The following is a 27,464-nucleotide window of genomic DNA, read 5'->3' on the forward strand; positions in this document are numbered from 1 at the left end:
TCAGCCCCCTACGTAGGTCCTGCGCTTCCGCAATGGAGCGCGCTTGGTAATTCTAGTATAGAGTCGCGGCCTCGGTGGTGATCGGCCATTCTCTGGTTCCCCAGGCCGTGAGTCGTCAGCCCCGGGGAGCCGTGGCCGACGTCGCGCACCATGGGTCGCAAGCAGTTGGAGCTCCACATCCAGGCCACGAGACTGTCCAGCCCGGGTCGCCGAGAATGAGACGTCTGGGTCACGTGACACGCCGATTGTCACGCGGGCGCCGCTCACCTGACCAGGCTCTCACGTGGCTCAGCCCGCTGTAGGGAGAGGTCACCGGCGAGCCATGGCAGGCCCCAGGCTTTGGTTTCCGCTGCTGCTGGCGGCAGCGTTCGCGACCTGGGCAACGGCCCTATGGCCCTGGCCCCAGTACATCCAAACCTCCCACCAGTACTACAACCTTTCCCCCTACAAATTCCAATTTCGGTACCACACCAGGTCCGCCGCGCAGCCGGGCTGCTCTGTCCTCGATGAGGCCTTCCTACGCTACCGTAAAGTGCTCTTCGGTTCGGGTCCTTGGCCCCGTCCTAACTTATCAGGTGAGTCACACCTGCCCGATCTTGTTACCCCGCCCTGAAAGAGCTGCCTTGGGACAGCCCCCTCAAATCTCTGCAGACACCCACCTTTTGTTTTTGCCCAACACTTTGATCACACACTCCATTTCCTCTTGCCCTTCTCCTACTGCTTGCTCTCTCAGGCACTCCCAGGTTTAGTCCATTCACTCCTTCACTCAGCTGACTTCTAGGGCCTGGCTCGTCTGTAATCCTTCCTTTGGCTATATTAGGTATTCATCCCAAAAATGTCTACTGTAGAACTGCAGTTCAATGAAGATATCAAATTGTGGAAAATTGTGCCAGTAGACATCTAAGATGATCATTCTGATCATATTCAAGTGAGGCTGGGGCTCCATGAATCTGACCAGTGCTAGGTAGAAGACACCAGAGAAGACCCTCAAAATTGGTGAGACAAGATTCAAAAACTTATGCGAAAGTACATTAAAATGTCTGGCACATAGTATGTCCAGTAAATGTTTAAATTGTGAGAGAAATCATAGAACACTTTCTCAAGGAAGTGAGTTTCCAGGAGCCATTTAAAATGAGGTGGTAGGTATAATTAGCTGGGATTGAGAGGAGGGTTTTTCAGGCCAGAAGAACTCTTGAGCAAAGGGTTATGACTGAGCACAAAGTTCTAACCTGGTGAATGTGATGGGGCTGGGGCCTGGAAAATGGGTAAGGATGGGATTGGGAAAGTATTCACATAGATAGATCTACCAGATACTTAGGACATCATTGTTCCTGAACAGAATAATCCCATCCCTTCTCTCAGTCCTTTTATTCTAAAATGGAAGATTATCATGAGTATCTGTATCCTTCTGAAGGAATTTTCAGTATTTGCATTGCTCATCCTTAGATATTAAATAAGTGACTAAGTGGCACTTAATCATCAAGTGGCATTTAATCAATCTCCTAAAATACCTCTTTTGGTCATTCCATAACTATGGCTGCAACTAGCAGATATTTTGTAATTTTTTAATTGGCTATATTAACATTAAAGGGCTACTTTGTGTAAAAGTTGTTAAGAAGGCATTGATATTTTTGTTTATTTCTAAGATCATCAAAAAGAAGATAATTTGGGGGGGCTGGGGTTGTGGCTCAGCGGTAGAGCGCTCGCCTGGCATGCGTGCGGCCCGGGTTCGATCCTCAGCACCACATACAAAGATGTTGTGTCCGCCGAAAACTAAAAAATAAATAAATAAATAAATAAAAAGAAGATGATTTGGGCTGGGGATGTTGCTCAGTGGTAGAGTGCTTACATAGCATACGCAAGGCCCCAGATTCAATCCCCAGCACTGGAAAAAAAAAAAAAATGACTTGCTGGTTTTATTTAGTATTGCCTTTCAAGTTTCAAATTAGAGCATTAGCATGTGATTCCAGGAAAAGGCATATGACTCCAACTCATAACCTAAACTCATGTTGCTCTTAGCTCATTACAGAATTATGGATGCATTGAGATCACCTCTGCGTGATGCAGGAGAGAAACAGATAAGTTCAGGTACCTAGGCTGGGGAGAAAAAAGAATGTGGTTAGTTTGCTTCACTCTAATTGGGCTAGTAATTAAGTACATTGTAAGTATCCCCTGGCAAAGATAGGGCCTCTTCCTGTATAATGCCGAGTTGCCAGTAAGTTTATTATTTTAAAAGCAAAGAGGAAGAAAAGTATGTAGTAGAATTATTTTTCTTATGAAAGGTCATGTGGAAAATGGAAGGAGACATAGGGAGGAGTCATGAATAGTCTGTCTTTGGAAAGGTGGTAAGTAGCAGGAGCAGAGTTTTTAGCTGAGGAGCAAAATAATTGTATTTAATTTTGTATCCCAGGGCCTGGATTTAGTTAATAGGAGTCCTCAATTAACCTCTTTACAAGCAGCCCTGTTTTTGCCTTTATTACCTAAATCATAACACTTTTCCAATAATCCTGGATAATTGGAAGTTGAGCCCAAGCAGCTCAACTTTCAAGGCATGTATGTGTGTGAACAGGGGAGGTAGTTTGAGCCTTGTATATATAAAAAAAAATCTGAGTCATTTCCTTAAGCTCTCTTTCTGGCTTGGATATTCTGGAGGATCCAGGGTCTGAAATATGGCTTATTTAGGAGGCACCCAGAGAAGATTATTTATCATTTGTTTATGTGCCCTCAGGCACATTGCCTAATTTCCAGGCTTTTGGGCTGCTACTACTTTTTTTCCATATTTTTTTTATTGGTGCATTATAGTTGTACACAGTGATAGGATTCATTGTTACATATTCATGGAGGCACACTTGTAACAATGTAATTTGGCTAATATCATTCCCCAGTTCCTCCTAAAATCTGCCTATATTCCAGGCATAAGAAAATAGTTATGAATGCTTTTGCAGTCTTTGAAAGACTTTATAATAGAGGGAAGAACTGGTGATTTTAAAAGTAAAACAGGGCTGAGGGTATAGCTAGGTGGCTGAGCACTTGCCTAGCATTTGTGAGACTCTAGTATTGTTCTCTATATCACAAAAAATAAAAATAAGTAAAAATTAAAACAGCCTGAACCCCTGTGATACCCTTTTGTCCATTTCCTTCCACCCCTCTTCCTCACTTCCAAATAGAAGAGTGAAGTAGGGCATGGGGGGAATTTTGTCAGTTGATGTCTTGTTGGGTTAGTTTTTAATAGCAGGTGTGGACACTTGAGCTGTACAGCCTCATGCTAGGACATGTTGTCAATTTCTTAGCCTGTTAAAGGCGTAAACATCAATCCCCTTCATCCTCAAGAAAAGGTCTACTCTGAAAAAAAAAAAAAAAAGAGGTCTAACAAATGAATTAAGAACTGTCTGGGAGGGGAGGGCTGGGTTTGTGGCTCAGCAGTAGAGCGCTCTCCTGGCACGTTTGAGACCCTGGGTTCGATCCTCAGCACCACATAAAAATAAATAAACAAAATAAAGGTATTGTGTCCAACTACAACTAAAAAATAAATAAATAAATATATAAAGACTTTTCTCCCTTTTTTGTTGGGCCACTGATAACAAAAGCAGCTAAAGAGAAAAGTAGAGGTGTGAGAGGTGTATGTGTGAAGAGTTTTCTGTACCTCAGGGTTTATGGGTCTTTAGTCCATAGAAATAGATTTATAGAAATAGAGAATTAGATTTGCTTTATTCTCTTCCCAGGTGCAGTGCTTCTGTCGTAAGCTGAGGCAGTGCTTAAATTTCAACAGTCAATTGAGTTCCTGTGGAAGTGTGTGCTCAGATGCAGGAAGTGGGGCTGCTTGTCAGCTCAACTGTCAGAGAGCAACCTCCTTTTTTTGTAAAGTTTTTGGGGTTGTGGGTGAGAAGGATACTTATAGGTGAAAAGTATAACTACTGTACTATTAAGTCTGGTGGTAACTGGTAATAGAGTGCCACAGTAGTGGCTTTCTTCTTTTGACTGGAGCTTCAGTCCTAGATTGGGGTGGATTGAAGAGTTCAAGCCCATGTTCTTCGTTTCTTTTTTGTTTTGTTTTGTTTTGAATACTTTTTAGTTGAAGATGGACACAATATCTTTATTTATTTTTATATGGTACTGAGGATTGAACGCAGTGCCTCTTGTGTGCGAGGCAAGCGCTTTACCACTGAACCACAACCCCAGCCCCACCATATTCTTTTATATGTTGGAATGTCACTTGTTGGTCATAGAGGGTGACCAAACACATGACAGTGGAGTCTTCAGTCTCCTGTAAGACATTCATGAAAAACTCTTCCGAGAAGCTGCTCCTTTGATGCTGTTAGACCCCAAGGTACCCTGCCCTGGGCTACTCCAGCCAAATGATACACAATGGAGGTTTGCTCTGGAAAAACTTACTTATTGGAAAAAAAGGAAGTAGAAAATGGAAGGGAACTATCATTTATTGAATGTCTGGCACTCAATGTTTATTATGCCCTTTAATTGTCATAACATCTCCTTGAATTCAGTGTTATATATCCCCATCTGTCAGAACAGGGCATCTCACAAAGTGACATGCCCAAGGTTATACAGCTAGTAGTGTTGGGGCAGAAATTCCAATCAGAACTGTTTGTCCACAAAGATTTTGTTCTTGTCACTGTGCAGTCTTGAAGTAAAGTCATAAATATCTTTGTCAAGCCAGTTAGCAATTTGGAAAACTACTGGCCTCTGGTAGGGTTAAGCTCTGATCACATCTTAGTGCTAATTGCTCCAAATAATAACCTCTGACATCTAATTGCTTATTAATGCTCAGGTGGTGAGTGTGTTTATTCCTGCCACATTGTTATCAGATTCCAGGACCATTTCTGACTTCCTTCATTTTATCCCTTCTTAATATAAATAGCATTTATTAACCAACCATAATTTGTCAATAACAGTAGGTCCATATAGGGGAATATATATGTGTGTGTGTGTGTGTGTGTGTGTGTGTGTATATATATATATATATATATATAAAANTAATTTGTGTGGGACTACAAAAAAATTTTTTTAAAGAATGTTAGATAATTTAAGAGATTCTTGGGGTTTACATCATCATTTGTAGTTTAAGAAAATGAAAATCTACTCTTTAGGTTTTTGGCATTGTTCAAATTTAAGTGTCTGAAAAGTTGGAGCCAAAAAATATTAATAGAATTACCCTCATCCTTGAAGAATTTATAGTCCCTGAAAGTGGAGATACAGATATACAATAAAGTGTGTGTGTGTGTGTGTGTTTTGTTCTGTGATAACTGAAGTGTAGGGTTCTTTGAGGGCGTGGAAGAGGACACTTGACCCAAGCGTGGAAGCATGGGAGGAAGGTGTGTGGTTTTTTTTTTTTTTTTTCCCCTAAAAAATGCACCTTTATTATACCACAATTTCTAGGGTCAGGAACTTGAGAGTTACTTAGGTGGATATTTCTGATTCATGCTCTATTATGAGGTTGCAGTTATCTGAAGGATTGACTGGTACTTGTGCATCCACCTAGAAGGTGTGTTTTGAATGGCTTTCACAAAGTAAGAGTTCATGTAGACAGACATAGTGCTTCCTGTAGACAGAAGACCGTATGAAAGGCCTTCAGATGAGAATCTTTCCAACATATTTAAGAAACTGAAGGTCAAAGTATAGCTCTAGGGTAAATCAGTGAGTTTTGAAGCTAGATACATAATAGATGAAAGGCCATTAAATAAGAAAAGTAGTGAGATTAAACTCTGGTTGCATTGGGGATTTGTGGGAATAGGACTAGAGGAAAGCCCACTACAGTGATCTGGGTAAGAAATAATAGTGGCTGGAGCAGGATGATAGGTATAGGGACAGAGAATACTAGAAAGACTGAAGAGAGATTTTACTGGTTTTATGCTTGGAAGTTGTGAGGTACGTTGGAGGGAAAGATGCTGAAGGATGACTCTCATATTTCTTTAGCAGTTTTGTTTTGTTTTGTTTTAATTGGTACTGGAGATTGAACTCAGGGGCACTCAACCACTAAGCCACATCCCTAGTCCTATTTTGCATTTTATTTAGAGGCAGAGTCTCACTGAGTTGCTTAGCGCCTCTCCATTGCTGAGTCTGTCTTTGAACTTGCGATCCTCCTGTCTTAGCTTCCCAAGTTTCTGGGATTACAGGTGCGCATGTCACCAACACCGAGCATTCTTTATCAGTTTGAGTGTTCTCATTTGCATGTTGCTGCCTCACAAAGATGGAGAAAGGGATGGAGTAAAAAGAGAAAGATTGATTAAGAGGTTGAGAGATGAACTGAGTATGATAAAAAGTTTCTTTTTGGATTTGTCAAGGGAGGCATATCTTTGCAAACAGCTAGCTACATGGAACCAAAACTTGGGAAATGAGTTTGAACACTTCCAAAAGATAGAAGATATAAAGATGAAGATATAATGGAAGGGTGGTTGAGGAGGAGAAAAGGATATTGTTGGAAAACTACTAAGCCAGAATGTGGGTTAGTTCTTCCTCCAGGGTATTAAAGTCATCTAGGTGGAGAGGAAGGCTTGGCATCAGAAACCAAAGTGTCCGAGTAAATAACAAAGTGACCAGGAAATTGCCATGTTGCGATAAAGAAAGGCTCTAGATTCAATAACTGGATGGCATGAGCCACAGAAGGGAGCTGTGTTTTCACTTGATGGTGGGGGATGGATGACCTAGAAATAGCACCAAGTCTCAATCTCGGTATGAAAAGACCTTGCCTCTCAGAACAAATTGTAGAGATAGTGGTGTGTGGTGTCTCTAGGGAGAGCCAGGCTTCAGTTAGAGAGGAAGCAAAAGTGCTGAGAATGGTTGGTAGTTAAATAATCATACAACAAAACTTCAAGAGTTATTCAAGGGTGAGTGATGTGGTCAGTAAAAAGGAAACATTTATGGGAATGGGAGTGTGGGACCAGAAATGGGCTTATATATTGAGCAGAGTGACAAAAGATATTAGAGGTAGGACACAGATTTCCCTGACTGTAAGCTTACAACTGCCAAAAATCTAAGTTCCACAGACCAGTGTGTAAGAGTGTTTTTCAGTTTGGAAAAAAATTAAATTCTTATATCAAACACAAAGTAAATTCCAAGTAGATTAAAGATCTGAAGATTTAGAATATACCATAAAAGCATTAGAAGGAATCCTAGAATTTATTCTTATAATCCCAGGAGTAGAAGAGGCCTTTCTAAGCAAGCAAATAAAGAAAACTATAAAGGAAAAGACAAACATATTTAACTACATAAGAATTAAAGCAAAGAAACCACAAGATTAAAAAGATAAAGGTCAAAATGGGGCAAATAGTTGCAAACTTAAAAGATGAGGCTAAAATCTAGAAGAGCTCCACAAATCAATAAAAGAAAATTAACCAAGAAAAGTACAAAGAATATAGTTAGTAATTGCAAAACAATGCATAAATTCAGTCATTATTAAAGAAATGCTAATTAAATCTGTGTTCTTGTTTTGTTTTGTTTTGTTTTTAACCAGGCTGGCAAAGATGAAAAAGAATTGAGATGATCTAATGTTAGAAGGATGTGGAGAAATGGGCTCAGATATGTGGGTTTGGGTAAAAAATCAATGCAATAATTTGAAGAGTAATTTGGCTGTGTCATGACCGAACTTTTCACATCTTCGGCCTAGTATTTGCATCCCTAAGAATTTGTCCTATGGAAATCTTTCACAACTGTATATATACACACAAATATTTGTTTATTAGAACATTGCTTCTAATATTAAAAATTTAGAAAACTTACCAAATGTCCACAAATGGGAGAGAAGTTAGTTAAGGAGTTTTCATCAATGGAATTTTATTTAGTATTTATAAATAATGGTGTGAATCTCTAAATATTGACATTGGAAGATCTACAAATCATTTTGGTAAATGGAAAAAAAGTTATAAGCTAATATGAAGTTAGATTCCATTTTTGTTCTAAAAATTAATATCAGTGTATTTACAAAAAATTGGAAGGCTGTTCAAAATGATAGACTGCAGTTACCTCTTGGAATCTAGAATTATAGGGAGATTTTTCTCTTTCTAATAAGAGTAGGGTAAGGAGGGACAGATCAGAGTTTTTAAGTAGTGGGGAAAGGGGGCTGAAGATGTAGCTCAGTGGTAGAGTAGTTGCCTAGTACGAATGAGGCCCTGAGTTCAATCCCCAGTACCATGTGGGGAAGGGGGGTTTAGAGAAAGTTGGGGGCAAAATGCCTTTTTTTTTTTTTTTGTACTGAGGATTGAACCAGGGGCACTTAACCACATCCCCAGCCCTCTTTTGTATTTTATTTAGATATAGGGTCTCACTGAGATGCTTAAGGCCTTGCTAAGTTGCTGAGACTAGCTTTGAATGGAAAAAAAAAGTCTTAATTACAACTTTACTTAAAAAAAAAAAAAAGAAAAGCAGCAAGATGGGAATGAGAGGAAGGGAAACATTCAGCATTCACCTGTGGACTGGAGAGAGTACACTATGAGTAGTCTCTGGAACGTGAAGAATCTTAGGACTCATGGGCAACTGCACCACAGTCTAAACTGAATTCAGCAGCACTGAGGAGAAGCCCCAGACTCAGCACAGTCACCTTCTCATTTCCCACTTTACTGGATAAGAAGTTTCATAGGGATGCCTTTGCCTCCTCCCTTAGCCACACTGATGTGCTTCCCATGCTTGGAATATATTTTCTCCTCTTGGTGCTTAGCAAACACAACTTAGGGTTCAGATCTTACTCAGAGGTTAAGCCTTCTTCCCTTCCGGAAGAAGCAACAGTATGTACCACAGCCCTTATCACACTGTTTAGTAATCGTTGTTTGTATTTGTCTCTCCCATTAGAAACTATGAGCTCCTCAAGGGCAGGGACCAGGGCTTGTTTTTCTTTTTAACTGCCCCAGCACCTAGCACAGTTCCTGATGCACAGTAAGTGCTCAACATATCTTGGTTGGAATGAAGAAATGAGCAGGCATGAATGATTTCCAGGCCTCTCATTTGGCTGAGTGTGGGGAGGTGAAGCCTGCTTGTGGTGTGTATGAAGCTGTGTATGTGTGGAGGTGGGGAGACAGCAAAGTGGGTGTGGGAATAAACTTTGGCATAGCCTAGGAGAGTACCAGGGAAGGGAAGACATTAGAGTGATAAGGTGTCAATGGCTGAGTTGACTTTCCTAGTTTTCAATCCAGAAGCCAAGCCAAATGCCAATTTGTAACTAAATCCAATGTGTTTCCTCCAATCTGCTAGGCCTCTGTGAATTAAATGCATTAATATAATGGAAATGTTTTGATTCAAGAAGGAGCAGGGCTGGTGGAGGGAGAGGCTATTGTACATTGAGATAAAGATATATAGTTTACAGATACCCTAATGCAGCAAAGAGTTCTCCCTTCCATAGAAGTGGAGATACCTAAATCTTTGGACTTATGGACTCGGAGGTTTTTAGAATATTGTTTTGAAAAGTCTGTGTGTCTTTTTAGCATCCTCTACCCTAATAATAAGACTTTAGAAAAGTTCTAGGTTTGGGTATATAAAAGTGATCTCTATGTTAACCATGTTTCCCATTTATGCTGATTATTATGTAGCATAATCATTATGCATGTGTCGCATAAAATGCACTTTTTTTTAAATTCTAGTATCATTCATTTTTTCAGCAAACATTTATTGAATGACTACCGTGTGTCAGGCACTGGGAGTACAGAGACACTGAGATTGGTCCCTGCTGTTGAGGAACTCACAGTCTAGGTGAGGAGATAGACAAATAAACAGCATATATTAAGATACGCATTATGAAAAATGTATGTGTACATTGCTTCGTGATCACATAGAAAGGTCTCTAAGGAAAGGGTGGGGAATGACAGAAAAGTTGTATAGAAGGAAAGCCAGAGTTATTTCTTAATGAGGAGAGATATGGAGGGAATGCAAAGTTTTTTCAATAGGAGGAAGCAATATATGGCAAGAAAAGTATGGAGAGAACATGGCATCCTCAAGGATCTGAAAAAACTCATTGAGTTCTAAGTGAGAGTTTCTGCACAGGAGCAGGGAAAGACAAGTCTCTTCTGATGACTATTAGTGGCTTTTGGACTTCACCTCTGAGAGGCCATTTGTTGTTTTTTGGGTTTTTATTTTTTTTTGGTATTGGGAATTGAACCCAGAGGCACTTTACTGCTGGGCCATATCCTCAACCGTTTTTTATATTTTATTTAAGGACGGAGGTCTCACCAAGTTGCTTAGGGCCTTGCTAAGTTGCTGAATCTGGCTTTGAACTCATGTTCCTCCTGCCTCAGCCTCCTGAGTCACTGGGATTACAAGCATGTGTCACTGCGCCCCAGGCTTCATGCTTGCTAGACAAGTGTTCTACCATTGAGCTATATATCCTCAGTCCTTTTCATTTTTTTTTTTTTTAATTTTTAGTTGTAGATGGACACAGTGCCTTTATTTTGTTTTATTTATTTGTTTATTTAAATGTGGTATTGGGGATCGAACCCAGTGCCTCACACATGCTAGGCAAGTGCTCTACCACTGAGACACAATCCCAGCCCTCATTTTATTGAGACAGGGTCCTGGAACTTGTGATCCAGGAATGTGCTACTGTGCCTGCTCATTGAAGGGTTTTAAGCAGAGGCTGTTATAATCTGATCTTTATGTTGAAACACTCTAGTGGATAGTAGAGTGAAATGGGGTATAGATGGAGGCAGAGATAGATCACCTGGGAGACGTTTTATAGTCATCCAGGTGAGAAATTTCAAGATGCTAAGTTAAATCTTTGGCCCAATAGGGGCAGGGGAAGTGGGATGTGTTGAGAAAATAAGGATTTGGTCTGGGGCTATAGCTCAGTGGTAGAGTACTTGGCTTGCCTAGCATGTGTGAGGCCCTGAGTTCAATCCCTAGCACCACCAGGAAAAAAGAAAAAAGATAATAAGTATTTTGTAAACATGACTTGAGTCTTTTTTACTGTTGAAATCTTACTGCTCAGCAATGTTTGACACATTGGAAGACAGTTTATAAATATTATTTTGAGTGAATGAATTTGTGATCTACTCAGGTGGAAAGTGTGGTAGAAGGAGGAGGTTTCTTGTTTGGGTAAATAGATTGTTTTGTTATCAAAGCAAGAGAGAGGATCAGCCAGTGAGAAAAGAAAGAAGAGTTTTTTTTTTGTATTTGTTTTTAAGATTCAGGGTGCATTTGAGATAAGCTGAGCAGAAGCATACCAAGTCTAGGGCTCCAGAAGAATTAGCTTGAAAAGATAAATTTGGGACTTCAGAGTACTGTGGGAGTGGATGGCATTTCCCAGGAAAGTGTAAGTAAGGAGAAAAAGAAATCTGGAAGCCTAGAGACCCTGGAGAACACCAGCACAGAGGGGTTGGTGAAGGAAAAAGAGAATGAGGAAGCATATTCAAAGAGGAAGAAGGAAAGTCAAGGGAGAACAGTGTCCCTCTAGTGAAGTGAGTTTGTCAGTATCTTATGCTGCCAAGAGATCCCAGAAGTGGTGAATGGTGTCTAAAATATTAGCTCTCTGACAGCAGAGAATTTTGTCTGTTTTAATCACTGCCATATCCCCAGCACTTAGAAATAAGCTTGACACATAGTAAACATTCAATAAATAGCTGTTGAATGAATGACTGGATGAGTTGGAAAGATTCCACAGAATCTTAGTGAAGCCATTTTCATGGGAGTGGTGGCAAGGGAAGTCAGATTATAACAGATTGAGGGGTACATAGGATGTAAAGAAGTGTGGCTATAAAGAGAAAACAAAGAATGACCACGTCCATGAGCACTTACCTTGTGCCTGACACTGAACTAAGCACTTTACATATATTAACTCATTTAATCTCCCCAGCGGCGCAGTAAGGTAGGTACTATCATGAGTCCCATTTTACAGATGAGGAAACTACAGCTCAGAGAGTAAATAACCTGCCCAGGGTCCCACAACCAGAATTGTTAGGACCAAGATTTGATTTCAGATTTGTCTGTCCTTGAAGTTCAGCTTCCAACAGCCCAGGCCTACATTTCTTCTAGAGTTTCTTTGTGACTGGAAGTTGAGAGAAGGGGTGAATGTTTGAGATGAACTACAGTTGAGACCAGGAACACTGCAAAGATTTTAATGCTGATGGGAAAGAATTGGTAGAAAGAAATAATTCAAAGACTTTGGAAAAAAGAGAAATAATTTATACAAGAGGAACCTGAGGAGAGGTCCAGAGCACAGGTAAAAGGAGACCTCTTTCATCAAGATGGGGAGGAGAAGGTTAAGACAGGTGTGTGTTGCAGATATTTGGGGGAAGGGAGAAGGTAAGCTGGATGGGAGTTATTTTTTAATTATCTGCTAGGACTAAGGAAATTGGGGATCAACTTGAGGAAAGTGGTACAAGCTTGAAATAGCTATTGTGGAAAATAGAAAAAAAAAGTGATAGAAGATTTTCAGGGCAGCCTTGAGGGCCCAGCCAAGATGGGAGACCATGATTTTACAGTGACCCAATCCTGCTATTCTGTTTTTTTCCTTCCCTCTGATAGGGCTAGTAGTAGCCAGGATTTGGGGGCACAGAAGGCAGAGGTTAGATTGATCCAGGGTTGAGGGTTTTACACACTAGATATAAGTGAAACTAAGACAGGTTGTTAAGAGTATTGGCTAGATTGCATCTGAGGTGATGGATGTCCACATCTAGGCCAACAGGAAGTTATGTGAGGCTGAGAGAGGACTAAAGACAGAAAGGACTTGAAGAGTTGTACACTATAGTCTGGAGAAAGTTCTATAGGGACTTTAATAATAAGAGAGTCCTTGTTCTCAGAATTCCATGTCCAAAGATGACCTGTCTATGATGAGGAAGGCAGAATTATGCCAAAAATGGAGAACAGGCATAGAATGAACGGCATGTTATCTCCACACTGAGAAGACTAACAAAGGATGACAGAGATACTTTTGTTTATTTTTTATTGTAAATGCTTGTGTAGTGTTTGAATTTTTCAACTAGTGAGTACTACCTTTTTTTTTTATCAGATACAACATTTTTTATACCTTTATTTATTTATTTATTTTTATGTGGTGCCGAGGACTGAACCCAGTGCCTTTCACTTGCTAGGCAAGCGCTCTACCACAAGCCACAACCATAGCCCCTACCTTTTTAATTTAAAAAAAAAAAAATGCAAACTTTTCAATGGAAACTCTACCTTCCCCTTCCCTCTTAAAGAGAAAGAGTTTAGATAAAAGCTGGGAGATGCGTGAGCTGCAAAAGTAGGAGGCTGTAATCATGAAATGGAACCTGGAGTCACGAGGTTTTAGTAGACGGAATCTTGTTCCACCCTGCCATTGTTTACAGGACAGGAAATGGAAGTCCTGAAACTTGAATCTTACTCGGCTTGGTAGTAGCAGAACCAGAACCAGACCAGCCTTTCCTGATTTCCCAGCCCACTACTCTGTTCCTCAGCATCCGAGGCTTTAGAATTCCCTGCTGTCCCAGTGGGGTCCACGGTGCACGTGTGCATGTGATTGCCCGCTCAGCGGGCTGTTTGCCATACCTCACTTCCCACACTTCAGTTCTCAGTGCACGGGTGTGGGTGTGAGTGTGTGGAGAGGCAGCTGGCTGGCCCCTGCCTATTTCCTGCTCTCTTCAGAGCTCGTACAGTGGCAACAACGAGGCGGAAAACCACAGTGATGATACTCTATTTACATCCTTTTAGATGACCCAGTGTCCCTCCTGTTTTGCTGCCTCCCTCAAATCTTCTCTCTCATAGTTTATCTAAGCAGCAGCTGAGCCTCTGAATATACTTCTTTAACAGCCACATGAGTCACTGAGAGCATTTAGGACAGGATTCTTTACCATAGTGGTATCATTCTGGAAAAAAAGTGCTTTCATATCCTTCAGATCATCCAAAAAATCTGTGATCTAGGACTATAGACATAAGGAATAGAGTGCAGGTGTGTTTTAGAAAAATTAAAAGATAATATAAAAAAAAAAGTATTTTCCTATGTTCCAAGTAATAGTTCGGATAATCCTGCTGTTTGTGCATCCTCTCCTGTTTTGTCCTCAGGACAGTGACCATGGTAGTTGCATGTGGATGAGTTGGGATTTCTCCTTATTTGGCAGACAAAGGCCCAGAGGATTAACAGAAAAGCTCAGGACTTTTGCCCTCTTTGGATGGCTGCCAGAGATATATCCACACAGTGATATTGAGGCTCCCAGATGGGCTCAGTTAAAGGGGTGCCAAGGAGGCAAGGGGCATATATAGTTTAAGGAGAAGGATTCGTTTATAGTTTTCTTTGCCCCTGCCTCCAGATTAAGTCCTCAGTTTTCAGAATTTGTTGCAATGGATTTGGAGAGGTTCCCTGTCTGATTTGGGGTACTTACAATGAACCTACTGATTCTGCCTTGAGAGCAGTCTCTGAGGCCTGAGAACCTGGTTGTCCTTGCATGAAGAGGGGATGTATTTTTAGGATTAGGATGTAGATAAAAGTTGGCCATACCCAGAGTTGCCTCAAATTCCCATCTCCCTGCAGGGTTTAGGCAGGCATTGTTGGATTCCTTATTGGCTTGATTCTTGGCAGATGTGAGAGCTGAATTGCATCCATATGGGAATGCTCAAGAGCTTTGAGCTGGCTTCCTTGAGATGCTCGGAGGCTCCCAGTTTTCTTCTGCTTGGAGATGGGTAAAATTGGGATTCTGGTTTGGTTCTGAAGTCTCTCTCTCTGCTTTCTTCCAGACCATCTATTCCTTACTTTGTAGTTCCAGAGAAAGTCATGGATATTGTGCTACCAGTGGTGTACATATGATTTCAGGAAAGAATAGGGAGGGGACCCATTAATTTTGGCACAATAAAATCAGAATCACAGAAAAAAAAATCACAGAAAACTGATAGGAGGGTAGAAAGAGATGCACATTTTGACTATGGCATTTTTTTCTGCATAGACTGGGGTCTGTAGAGCTATGATATGTTAATTCATATTTGGTGGCTTTCGTGTTGAGCAGAAGTCTGCCTTGGATAGAGAATCTGTTTGGGAAGGGTGGGGAAGAAAACAGGTTGGGCTGGTGATCATGGGCCTTCTTTGAGGCATCAGCTGCATTCTCTGTGTGCCCTGTGTGTGGGAGGTCTGTCTGTGCCAATGTGAAGGAAGACCAGATGTTGAGCTGCAGCTTGATGAGAAGCAGTTTTTGAGGCCTTGGAATTGTGTGTTTGGCACAGTCTAGGCAAAGTTAGAACTACCACCTAAATCATTCCTGTGTGAGTTGGGGTGGGTTACTGGGGAGGAAAAAAGCACAACCAGAACAAAAGTTGAACATGACCAGAAAGGGACAACTCCATGGGTGAATATCACATCTTCCCTTTCCTGTCACCTCAGTATGTGAGTTGAGGGATTAGAGCTAGGAACCCTTCTGCAGGGTCTTGGTTTTTACCTGTTGTTGCTAGTGGCAAGTCAGCCATACTGTTTACTTTGGTTTTTTTTTTTTTTGCAGAAAAACAGGAGAAAATAAAGAAGAACAAGTTGGTTGTCTCTGTGAGCACAGCGGGATGTACTGATTTTCCTACTTTGGAGTCACTGGAGAACTGTAAGTACCACACTGCCCCATGTCCTAAAGAGCAGGCACTTGTCTGGAGATATGATTCCAGATGTCCTGACCTAAGCTTCTCATGACCTGAAGTGCCAAAAGCCATAGAAGATGAGTTTTTCTCATATGAACCTCTAACCAGTACTTAAAGGTCGGCTGCAGAGTGTTGCACTAGCTCTTCACTGAGTCCCATAGGACACTTACCTTTGGACTGGGTACATTACTTTTTGAGGACTGTGCCAGAGTTTTGGGTTGTGTATGCTGAAACAAAGCTACGTCATTAGTCCTATGACTGCCTCCTATCTTTCCTGAGCAGCAGATTGGGAACCTTTCCAAAGTGAATATTTGAGTCTTTGCTTCTTTCTCACATTCTTAGACGAAGTAGTTGAAGTCTAGAGAAAAAGGGAAACAAAGGCTTTGGGAATGCTGGATGCTGGACTTGCCCCTTCAAACAGCCCTATCCCCTTTGCTGGTAGGAGATATCATACCTTCAGCTGGAGGCTATCAGGACCTCATGTTTTGGTTAGGGGAAAATGACCCACAAGCTGGGTGTTGCTTGCAGAGAACTCTGCTCCAGCCTGACTGTCTTCATGCATCATCTGCCAGGGCCTGCAGAGCCACTATGGTGACCACCCTTCAGCAGCCTGCCGGGGGCTTTGCACCTCTCTGAAAGATTAAAAAAAAAAAAAAGTGATCTTATTGTTTTTGTTTCTGTTTTAACCAAGGATTTATATAGACCATCTTGTCTATAGTCTGAGTAAACCACCAAATGAATTATTTTTGTCATTTCAGACACCCTGACCATAAATGATAAGCGGATTTTACTCGTCTCTCATAGTGTCTGGGGAGCTCTCCGAGGTAACAAGGTGGGGCTGATTAAGGAAAGAGAAAGAGATGGGGGTGAGAGAATGATGTGGGAATATTGAAGTTGATGGGATGGGAGAACAGGACTGGGGCCCAGTGAATACTCCCAATATGGCTTTCTTTATAGAGACAGTTGGAGTTTCCCCATTCCTTGTTGCTACGTCCAGAAGCTGATAGGCTTCATCCTGTGTGGCACAGTACAGGGGGAGAGTGCAGGGGACAGGCAGCTAGCTATGAGAGTAAGCAGTACTATCACCAAAACTACCTGTCCAGCTCTCACTCCAGGCATATGACTGGAAAGGGTCTTTAAAAAGGAAAACTAAGCCAGGTGCAGTGGCATGGGCTTGTAATCCCAGCACTCAAGTGGCTGAGGTGGGAGGATCACTTGAGCCTAGGAATTCTGGGCCAGCCTGCACATAGCCAGACCCCATCTCTTAAAAAAAAAAAAAAAAAAGGTGTGTGTGTGTGTGTGGTGGGGGGACTAATAACAAAAGAAATATATACAGGTAAAAGGTAGTATTAAAATATGTAGAGCAATATTATTTCTGGAGAAAATGAAGGCTTACCAGCCTATAGGTGATAGGCCCCTACCCTTTCTCTAGATTTACTGAGAAGGTGTTTGGTCCCTAGACAAATACTTAGCCAGGTGCCTCTACTACTTTTGGTAAAGCCTCTGCCAGTGAATATGAGGTAATTCTCACTGAATTCTTTGTTTTAGTTGGGCTTTATTACACTGCCTTTCCTCCCTTCTTAGGAGATGCAGCATACTACCTTCTCTGCCCTCTCCTACATTTTTAAAGGTGTTCCTTAGTTAGTTTGGGGAAGGGGCATGTCAGACTCTAAAGTGTGCTGGGTATCAGAGTGGGGAGGGGCCCATATCATAGGTTCCAATGAGCTTCACATTAGGTCCTGATTGACCACTAAGGTCTTATGGATTCTTTCATTTCAAAATTTTGGGACTCTGGAGATCCTTCATGGAGTTTCTGGTGGGTTTCTATAAGTGAGGCCTTAGCTGTTGAGAACATGAATCACTGTGCTTGCACCTTGATGGTCTCTAAGAGACTATGTCAAGGCAGTCCTTTGGGGGGGGCAGTTGCCACCCAGCACACTTCAGCTGGTCTCAGTCACTACAGAGGAAGAGTAGTGAGTCCTTGTCTTCCAGATCCAGCCTCAGGCTCCTTAGAAGCTCAATCTAATGATTACTTTCTCATAATTCAGTCTGAAAGAAGTGAAGACCAGTAGACCAGGGTCCCTCTTTTTTTATTCTCTTAGCTCCTAATGGGCTTTATCCATGGAAAGCTTTAACCCCTTGCAGTCTGGCTTGGCCATGAATTAGCCATCTTACATCTTTTTATTATTATTTTTTTAATCTTTATTTAATTTATTTTTATGTGGTGTTGGGGATTGAACCCAGGGTCTCGCCTGTGCTAGGCGAGCACTCTACAGCTGAGCCACAACCCCAGCCCCCATCTTACATCTTATTGTAACTTTAAGGCTCAGAAAATATGGAGGTGGTATATGAGTTTTGAAAGTTAGTGTGTTGCATGGAAAGGCACTGAAACTTCCTTCCAAAATAAAATACAGAAGCAAAATGTAAACTGACTTCCTGACTTCTTGGTATCTCCTTTTTATAAGTGTTGAGAATCATGAAGCCTGCACTACATCCATTTTCACCCTATGCCTACACATCATATTCTGCCTTAGTTACATACAACTTTCCAAGACTCCCCAAATTTTCACCCTCTCTCCACTTCTCCACAGGCCTGGAGACTTTTAGCCAGGTGGTTTGGAGATCGTCTGATGGCGCGGTAAGTATGGGCCCTTTAAAAGTGCTCCCTGGGCTGGGATTATGGCTCAGTGGTAGAGCACTCGTCTAGTATATGCAAGGCCCTGGGTTCGATCCTCAGGATCACATAAAAATAAGTAAATAAAAGAAAGCTAGTGTGTCCAACTACTTCTAAAAAAATTTTTTAAGAAATAAAAAGCGGGGGGTAGGGGGCTTCTTTTTGCACTCTGGGATTTTCTCAAAAGTCCTGGAAAATAATGAGAGTCCTGGGAAGATTTTTTTTTTATTTAGATGGGGTCCTAGTAGATTTGGATAAATATTGGAGATGTGAATGGAGAACTTTTTTGATAGATTGGTCTATTTAGAGTGACTATAATGTATTATTCTGAATCATTTAGTAGTGACCTTGATACCACATTGCTTTGAAAAAAATAAACAAGTTAACAGTCAGGAAAATCTAATCTGTATGGGACACTTGTATTTGGTATATGGGACAGTTATATTTGGCTAAGTGAGATGTTTGACCTCTGAGAAGGTGGCTGCTTATGGTCTTTGATATAGAGATTGGTGGAGGGCATTGTTTAGGGACATAGTTATTCTTACAATATCCTTATAGTTATTCATAGGTTGGCTTTTCAGAGATCTTGGGATAATCCCTTTGAATTTTGACATGTTCAATGTTTGGTCTGCACAGTTCTTTGTCAACAAGACGAAGATTGAGGACTTTCCTCGCTTCCCTCACCGGGGTTTGCTGTTGGATACATCTCGACATTACCTGCCACTGTTTAGCATACTGGACACACTGGTACACAAGCCTTAAGGCTTTATTCATGCATAGAATTCTGGAGCCATGGGGCAAGGGATTGATCAGGTTCCATATTCCTAAATAGTAGGGGAGAAATATATGTAACTCTTGAAGCCCCTGGGGAAAATGTAGACGTGACCTGCTCGAAGACTCAAAAAATATCATGAGTGGTTTAAATCTATGCCACAGGTTACTGTGAACCAATGTTCAGGCTGTTTCCAAGAGTACGGTGAGGGTTTTAGGGAATTGGCTCCTCAGCATTCTTTATGTAGGATGAAGTCATAGGAAAGATGTGTTTGAAGCCTCAGCTGAGGAAGTTCCTAAGTCTGTTGAGTTTAATGTGGATTCTTAGATAACAATTGCTCACCCAGTTCATGGGTCTGCCTTTTCCTTTCCTCCTCTGGTGGAACCAAAGGAGTTGACACATGGTTCAGAAGCCTTAGATTTATGAGTTTGGGGGCAACCAAGTTCCCAGGCAGGTATCATGATTTGATAAACATAAGTCACATAACCCAATGCATATGGTAGGAAGAAGTAAGTGTAGGTCCTAAGACTATATGGGGACTTTTGGAAGATAACGGGCTACCATAGTAGTTACAGTGTTCATCTCTATGTGGCCAGAATTCATCTTTCAGCTGTCTTTGGCTGTGTCTTGGGAAAGAAGAAATGTTCTGAGTCACCCCTCCATGCCAGGCCCTTTCTGATGGGGTGGTTTGATAGGCTGTATAAATCTTTCACTGCAAGCTGGGGCAGGTTGAGGCTTGTTGGGGTGTATGGAGTAGCCTGCCAACCTGCCCAGTTTGAGGCTGAAATCGGAGAGGCTGTGATAGATTCATGGTGTGTGCTCTGACCTACAGGATGTCATGGCATACAATAAATTCAACGTGTTCCACTGGCATATTGTAGATGACTCTTCCTTCCCATATGAGAGCACCACTTTTCCAGAGCTCACCAGAAAGGTATGTCTTGTTTCACTCAGCCTAAGCTTATAATAGGTCCCTGGCTGAGCCTGGCTGGAGCCCCTGCTGGCAAGGACAATAGCTCTTATCCTAACCAGACACACTGACAGAGGGAAAGGACAGTAGCTTTGGAATCAGGACACTTGGATTCCGGTCCAAATTTTGCCATTAATTTGCTCTATGACCTTCAGAAGAAAATTTGCTGTCCTCATTTGCTTTTTATTTATATTTATTCTGTTAAATGGAAATAATCTCTACCTTGTTTATCTCACTGGCATTATGGTGCTCAGATAAAACAGTAGATGTGATAATGGTGGGGGATTATGATAAAGATTCTTGAAGATAGTTATGGTATCTGGGGAGTGGTGGAAGCATTTTTGAGTATCTTCTATTCTGATAGCCTTCAGGAAATAAGATCTGAAGTGTATCTTATGCCTTCCAGGGGTCCTACAACCCTGTCACCCACATCTATACAACACAGGATGTGAAGGAGGTAATTGAATATGCTCGGCTTCGGGGTATCCGTGTGCTGGTAGAATTTGACACTCCTGGCCACACTTTGTCCTGGGGACCAGGTAAGAATAATGTTTGGGATTGGAGGGAATCTTCTGATGGTTCTTAGAGTGGGGCTTCAGGGCATTGGCTCTAGGATGTGGCATGTTCCAGTTGTGGTCCTTGGAAGAATGTTTTCTATAAACTTTTCTTACCTGGGAATTTAGATAGGGAAGAACTTACTTTTGGATGGACAAAGGAGTCCACTTTTTATTATTAAAATATGGGCAGATTCATCTCAGATCCCCATGCAAAATTGTTGTGCCCCAGAGCAAATACTGAGGAATCTAATCTCATTAGAATCTGATAGAAAGAAGCTTGAGGTGGCCTCCAGAGGTCATTCAAATAGCTACTACTCCTGCTCACTCTCTTTTTCTGTGTAGCTCCAGACCCTAGAGAGAGTCCTCCAAACTAAAACCTAGTTAAAGGAAGATTTTGAAAGAGGCTGCCACCTGGTCTCAACCCCAAGAGGGGAAGCCTCTGGGCCAAGAGAAATGCCCCTTAGCAAATGTAGAATTATGCATAATAATTGATCCCACAAAGAGGAGGAGATAGGAAAGATTGTACCAATTTGGCTCCATTAGGCTCGGTCCCCTTTATTGCTTAAGGCCATTTGAAAAGAAATGTCCATTTGGAGCAAGGGTGAATTCTATTGGAAGCAGTGTGTCGAGGCAAGAGGGTATCCATTAACAGTTGTCTGGTTGTAACCCAGCCTGTCTCTGATTGTGAACATGTTCATATTCCTTTGATTGTGACTGAATAGGTGGTTACAGTTCCTGTGAATGCCTGTGTGTGACATTTATGAACAAAAGTGTCTCACTCTGTGAGATTTAATGTCCTTACATGTAGAACTAGAGTGTACATGGGTCTTTTTCTTTTCTGTTTCTGTTTTTTTGTTTTTTGTTTTTTGTTTTTTTTTTTTGGTACTGGGGATTGAACTCAGGGGCATTTGGAACACTGAGCCACATCCCCAGCCCTATTTTATATTTTATTTTAGAGATAGGGTCTCACTGAGTTGCTCAGCACCTCACAGTTGCTGAGGCAGGCTTTGAACTCGCGATTGTCTTGTCTCAGCCTGGGATTACAGGCATGCCCCACCACACCTGGCTTTTTCTTTTCTTTTGAGACAGGGTCTCACTAAGTTGCCCAAGCTGTCCTCAAACTTGTGATCCTCCTCCCTCAGTATCCCAAGTATCCGAGATTACAAGTGTGTTCCACTGTGCCTGGCTGGTTCTGACACTCATGTGGGGTTCTCTGTTGGCTTAGGTATCCCAGGGTTATTGACTCCTTGCTACTCTGAGTCTCGGCCCTCTGGCACCTTTGGACCAGTGAACCCCAGTCTCAACAATACCTATGAGTTCATGAGCACATTCTTCCTGGAGATCAGCTCTGTCTTCCCAGATTTTTATCTTCACCTTGGAGGAGATGAGGTTGATTTCACCTGCTGGTATGAGCCCTTTGATCTTCCCACCCTCCCTGATGAATTGTTTACTCAGAGTAGAGGTCAGCCCTGCATAGCTGCCTGGGTCAGCTGCTGCTGCTTAGGGCCTACTAGGACACAGCAGTCTGTCTCAGCCCATAGAGGCCCTACCTGACTTTGGCAAGGCTGTCAGTGCAAACCTCTCTTCCTCTGTATTTTCAGATTCTTGAGATACTTGTGAAAAAATATTCCAGCTCAGAATTATCTTGGAAGAATCCAAGATAGAGATAAATAATCCCCGTTTACATAGGCTTAAAATAGTCTGATTGAAAAATCAAGAAAGAGAATTCAAGATTAATAGACAGTGTACAATTAATATTAAATCATAAAGTCCAAACCTCAGATCTAATGAGCTTAAAAGAGGCTGTGAGGGCTTCATCCAGAATTAGGCACTAAAGTTGGATTCAGGGAAATAGTTTGGCTTTTGGGACATGAGGAGTGGAAAATATTTTTGGAAGAGAACAATGTGAGCAAACAGATGTCAGGGGGCAAGGATTTGCAGTAGGTAACAGACAGCAACTCTTGGCTTCTGCTGGAACAGCAGCAGATGGGAAGTCAGAATCCAGTGTGCTGGAGCTCCCAGCCGAGCCTTGGACCCTAAGGATGAATGTGAATTCTCTTTGGGGGTTTGGATTTCAGACTCTTTCAGACTCAAACTCATCCTTTACATAGCTTGCTTGGTCACACTTTGCTCATTTACAACTTTTGAGATCCTCAGTGATTTGGCTCTTTTAAGTGAAAAAAGATAGTTGTAAGAGGCCAGGTCATTAACCACCAGGCTATAGGCTTTTGGGGTGGTAAAAGAATTAATTTTTTATTTTCTCTTGGGATTCAGGAGATCCAATCCAGATATCCAAGCCTTCATGAAGAAGAAGGGCTTTGGTGATGACTTCAAGCAGCTGGAGTCTTTCTACATCCAGACGTGAGGAAGGAAGGAGGGTGGAGTGTGTTTGGGGCTTACTACTTATGGGGCCCCCACTTTCCATATCAGGGCTGGGCCCTGCTTGACAACTCTATGGGCACCTGAAGGGTCACCATGCTCTGTCTTTTCAGGTTTGGAGTGGTTGGGTACCAGCCTTGGGAAAGAAAGATACCTTCCAGTCAGGGATGGGCCCCCTGGCCAGGCTCAAGTCCTAGAGTACGGACACACAGCCTAGAGCCTGTCTGAGCTGAGCAGACACTTTCTTGACACTTCTCTCATTCCCAGGCTGCTGGACATCGTCTCTGCTTATGGCAAGGGCTATGTGGTGTGGCAGGAGGTGTTTGATAATAAAGTAAAGGTGAGCCAGGGGCAGAGAAGGAAAGGAGCCTCCAGTGACATCTACCTCTGGTCTCCCTACTCCTCCCTTGCCTCTGCAGGGACTGATCCTCCAGTTTGGACTAGGTTTTAAACGGTCCAAGCACTTTGACCGTCTCTCCTTCTCCCTTTAGAAAGACTGCACAGGTGTGAGCCCCAGGTTTAGATGTCAGGATCACTATAGACTAGAATCACTGGTTACTTGAGATTCCTGAGACTTGACTTGATGGGTTGGATTTTCCTTCCTGAATCAGAGACTAGGGTCTGAGAGAGGCAGACTGCCTTCATCCTTGGACCCTAAGGATGAATGTGCCTTCTCCTTCATTATTGTTCAGTAAAATCCCAACCCTTGTCTTACCCCAAGAAATATCTGGAGACTCTTGGACATGCTGGCTCCTGAGCCCCACTGCTTGCCTCCCTTGGCTCCCAGACAATATTACTATCTCCATGTGGGGGAGGAGAACAGCAGAGAGCTGTCTTAGGGTTCTTGGACTCCTTAGCTCTGCAGTGGGGTATGAGCTCAGTGGTTAGGAGTCACAGAGCTATCCTTTGCTGCCGGGAAACAGAGGGTACACACATACACCCTTTAGCCTAGGTTGCTTGCCTAAGAAAGAGGCCCAGAAATCTTCTCAGTTCTATACCATTAATGCCTTTTGACCTTTTGCAACAGGTTCGGCCAGACACCATTATACAGGTATGGCAAGAAGAGTTACCAGTAGGCTACATGAAGGAGTTGGATCTGATCACTAAGGCTGGCTTCCGGGCCCTACTTTCTGCCCCCTGGTACCTAAACCGTATAACTTATGGCCCTGACTGGAAGGACTTCTATAAAGTGGAGCCCCTGGATTTTAAAGGTGAAAGCAGGGCACTCTCCTTGCTGACCAAAGATGGCTGGGCTGGGACTCAGGAGGGAGGCAGGAAGGTCTGGGCTAGACATTTCTAGAAATGAAATAACCTGTCTGCAGAGAGGGCCACATTGGGACAGTGGTGGAAAAGGAAGCCTAGAGTTACACCTCTCACTGGCCCACTGTGGTTTCCCCTCAGGTACCCCTGAGCAGAAGGCTCTGGTGATTGGTGGAGAGGCCTGTATGTGGGGAGAGTATGTGGACAGTACAAACCTGGTCCCCAGGCTCTGGTAAGGGCTTTCTGGAAGATATGGAGGGTTGGGCTTGAGGGCAGGGGTCCTCCTTTTCACAGTCAATTCCATCCAGCCACTTCCACACTAGTACCTTCCTTTTAGGCCTGAGAAGAGTAGGTGCATTGCATTACATTCTGTTTTGCATGTAATACTTCCCATGTGGCTCCATATGTCCCTCCAGCAACCCAGTAGGTATGTGGAGTAGTGATTATTATCACCACTTTCCAGATAGAGATAAGGACGCCTGGAGAACATAGGTGATTTGCTCAGGTTCCAATACTAAGGGTCCATGATACCTATAAGATTTCTTTCTGCTATAGTAGCCTCACCAAGCATGGCAGGTGTACTGAGTTTACATTTGAAAGACATCTGCTGCTGCTATCAGTACCAACTAATGATGCCTTTAAGGCTTACTCTTGTTCCCATTTCTTTGGGAGAGGAGGAAGGCTAGATCACTATCCACATTTTAACAAAAATGGAGCTGAGCCCCAGAACTGCCTGGGAACCAATCAGCCAGGCTCTCACTTGGAACAAGGTGTTTATCACATTCTTTGGTCTTGCGCTATTCTGGGGCCTGAACAAAAGGCAGTAGCCTGTGGGTGTCCAGCACCCTTCCAGGGAACACAGGGCCAATCTGCCACATACATTTTTTCCTTCAGGCCCAGAGCAGGGGCTGTTTCTGAAAGGCTATGGAGCAAGAGTTCAATGACTGATGTGAAGTTTGCCTTTCAACGTTTGTCACACTTTCGCTGTGAATTGCTGAGGTAAGCAGGCTGTGGGTCCTTCCCAAAGTGGGTGAGGCCAACTCAGAGCTTGGGATCCCTTACTGAGAAGAACAGAATGGTAACAGTAACACTTACTTTTTGACAAGCACTGTGCTTTACACTGCGCCTTTTCTCACTGGATTTTTACTACAACCCACAACGTAGATAAATTTTACCTCCATTTCAGAAATAGATGACTAAGGGGCTGCGGGTATGGTTCAGTGGCAAAGTGTTTACCTAGCATGCACAAAGCCCTGGGTTCCATCCCCAGCACTGCAAAAATAAAACAAATAAATAAATAAAGATAACTATAGCACAGAGAAGTTAAGTACCTTGCCCCATAGTCACTCAAAAGCAAGATTTGAATGAGGTTGGCTTTTATGAACTCTCATGATATCCATGCCTTTGGGCCTTATGAGAGTCATTTTCTTGGTTTAGTCATTGACAAGGTTTTTAGAACATAGGGAACATAGCTTAGTTCAGAGTCAACTTTTGGGCTACGAGTCAAACATCCTGGGGTCTAAGGCTCAACAGTCTGTGATGTCCTAGATGATTGTTAGTAGGTTCCTTGCCGACTGTAAGCATGTTGCCCCTAAAAGAGATTGTCAGGGCTTCAAACTAGTGAGTCTAAGACCTAAGAACAGGTGTTCATGCCCAGTACCTGGGCTGGACAGCACCTCAGTCTCCACCATCACTGCTTTAAGCGTATTAGAATAGAACCAAGAATGGATGACTAACCAAGAGCACTGGACACCCCTCAAGCATCTACGTCTTCCAAAGGGACTAAGATATCTGGGGATGAGGCACAAACACAGGCAAGCTAGAAAAAGGTGTTTCCCAGATCACCAGATCTTGCTAACACTTTGTCTCACCCCAAGAGAGAATCTCTAGAAGTGAGATCTGCAAGTAATTTTGGTACACGGTGACCATTTGAGATTTCTGAAATGGGGAAAGAGGCTTTTGACTGTGGTGGAGGTGTTATTGGGGTCTAAGACTACGGGGCTCACCTTGTCATTTCTTCATGTCCTCTTGCAGGCGAGGTGTCCAGGCCCAGCCCCTCAACATAGGCTACTGTGAACAGGAGTTTGAGTAGACCTGAGCCAGCAGCCCCAGGCACCAAGGAGGGTGCTGGCCCTAGGAGAGCAGTAGTGGGGCCAGGCTTCCACTGCATCCTGGCTGGGGGAAGGAGCCCCTTGCCCATGTGCCCCTGTGCCTGGAGAGAAGGGGGCCAGTGCTGGCACTGGTGTTCAATAAAGAGTGGTGTGGCATTTTTCTATATGCAATGTGGATTATCTGTGTAAAAAGAAAAGGGGAAAAAAAAAAAAGTGAATGGCCCTCGGGTAAGGGAGCATCCAGGACTAGCCTCTTAAGAGCAATAGAGCTCAGCAGGGCCCAGCCAGGTTGGGATCAGGACCTGCCCCTTGAAGGGTCTTAAAGTTGAGGGCTGGGAATGAGATCTGTCGTCTTTCTACTGCTCTGCTTGGCCTATGAGTTACATCATTCCTTTCCCACCCCCATTCTCAGCCTGGTCACTTCACTTCTGTGTCACACCTCCAAGTTTTTTTATATATGGGGCCTGAAGGAGTGGTGGGCAGAAGCAAGGGCTGCAGCCATACCCTTCTCCCCAGGCAGACTCACACTTCCCTCTCCTGAAGCTGCTACTCTGCCTTGGGTTTCTTGCTACTTCAATTTCATTTAACCACTATTTAATATTATTGAGCCCATACTGTGGTCCAAACACTTTGAAAAGTTACTGAATTTGAAGGATTTGTTCCTCAAAGGCCGTTGTTAACTCCAAAATGATGTAGATTCCAACTCCTTCTTTCCACCCTGTTTTTATTTCGCCCATAGCATCTTCCCAGGAAATGGATAGTACAGTTGTCCCTAAGGGGCAAGAATATGGGCACATGGCTCTGGAAGAAGGATTTTGCACATGTGACCTGTTTTTTCTCTAGATTTCTCACTGTGGATCAGACTGCCCACTGGTGGTTTCATATACAGTGACAATATAATCTGAAAGCTGGGGCAGTGGTGGGCAGAAATCCTTGAGATTTCTTTGGACCTATTCAGTTCTTTTGCCTCCCAGGCTGGGAAGACAATGGAGAAGTTCCAGGCATTTCTCTCCAAAAGCTTCCAGTGTGGTAGATACAGAAGCTCAGGGAAGGCAGGAGTGAGAAGGGATCTGAGCACCAACCTTTAGTTCCTCAATCATGTTCTTTGGGGGGATCTGGTTGGAGGTAAGCCAGCTCTGACTCTTGTGCTTTTTCTGTAGGGACAGGGTGATCAATTTCTATTAACATAATTCTCTTGGAATTTTCACAGTTCAGCCTA

The 27,464-nt window shown here is 42.7% G+C and overlaps 1 protein-coding gene across 1 annotated transcript; it reads left to right on the top strand.

Moving 5' to 3' along the window:
• Positions 1-267: 267 nt before the first annotated feature.
• On the top strand, positions 268-26,411 carry Hexa (hexosaminidase subunit alpha). Its single transcript, XM_015480458.2, has 14 exons — positions 268-575; positions 15,396-15,488; positions 16,281-16,346; positions 18,114-18,160; positions 18,833-18,943; positions 19,801-19,902; positions 20,345-20,477; positions 21,721-21,901; positions 22,770-22,856; positions 23,142-23,214; positions 23,902-24,085; positions 24,276-24,366; positions 25,029-25,133; positions 26,169-26,411. Exons 1-14 carry the CDS (start codon positions 323-325, stop codon positions 26,224-26,226), a joined length of 1,584 nt encoding a protein of 527 aa, XP_015335944.1. The 5' UTR covers positions 268-322; the 3' UTR covers positions 26,227-26,411.
• The last annotated feature ends 1,053 nt before the right edge of the window (positions 26,412-27,464 follow it).

This window comes from Marmota marmota, unplaced genomic scaffold (genome assembly GCF_001458135.2).
Source record: "Marmota marmota marmota unplaced genomic scaffold, marMar, whole genome shotgun sequence".
Classification (NCBI taxonomy): Eukaryota; Metazoa; Chordata; class Mammalia; order Rodentia; family Sciuridae; genus Marmota; species Marmota marmota.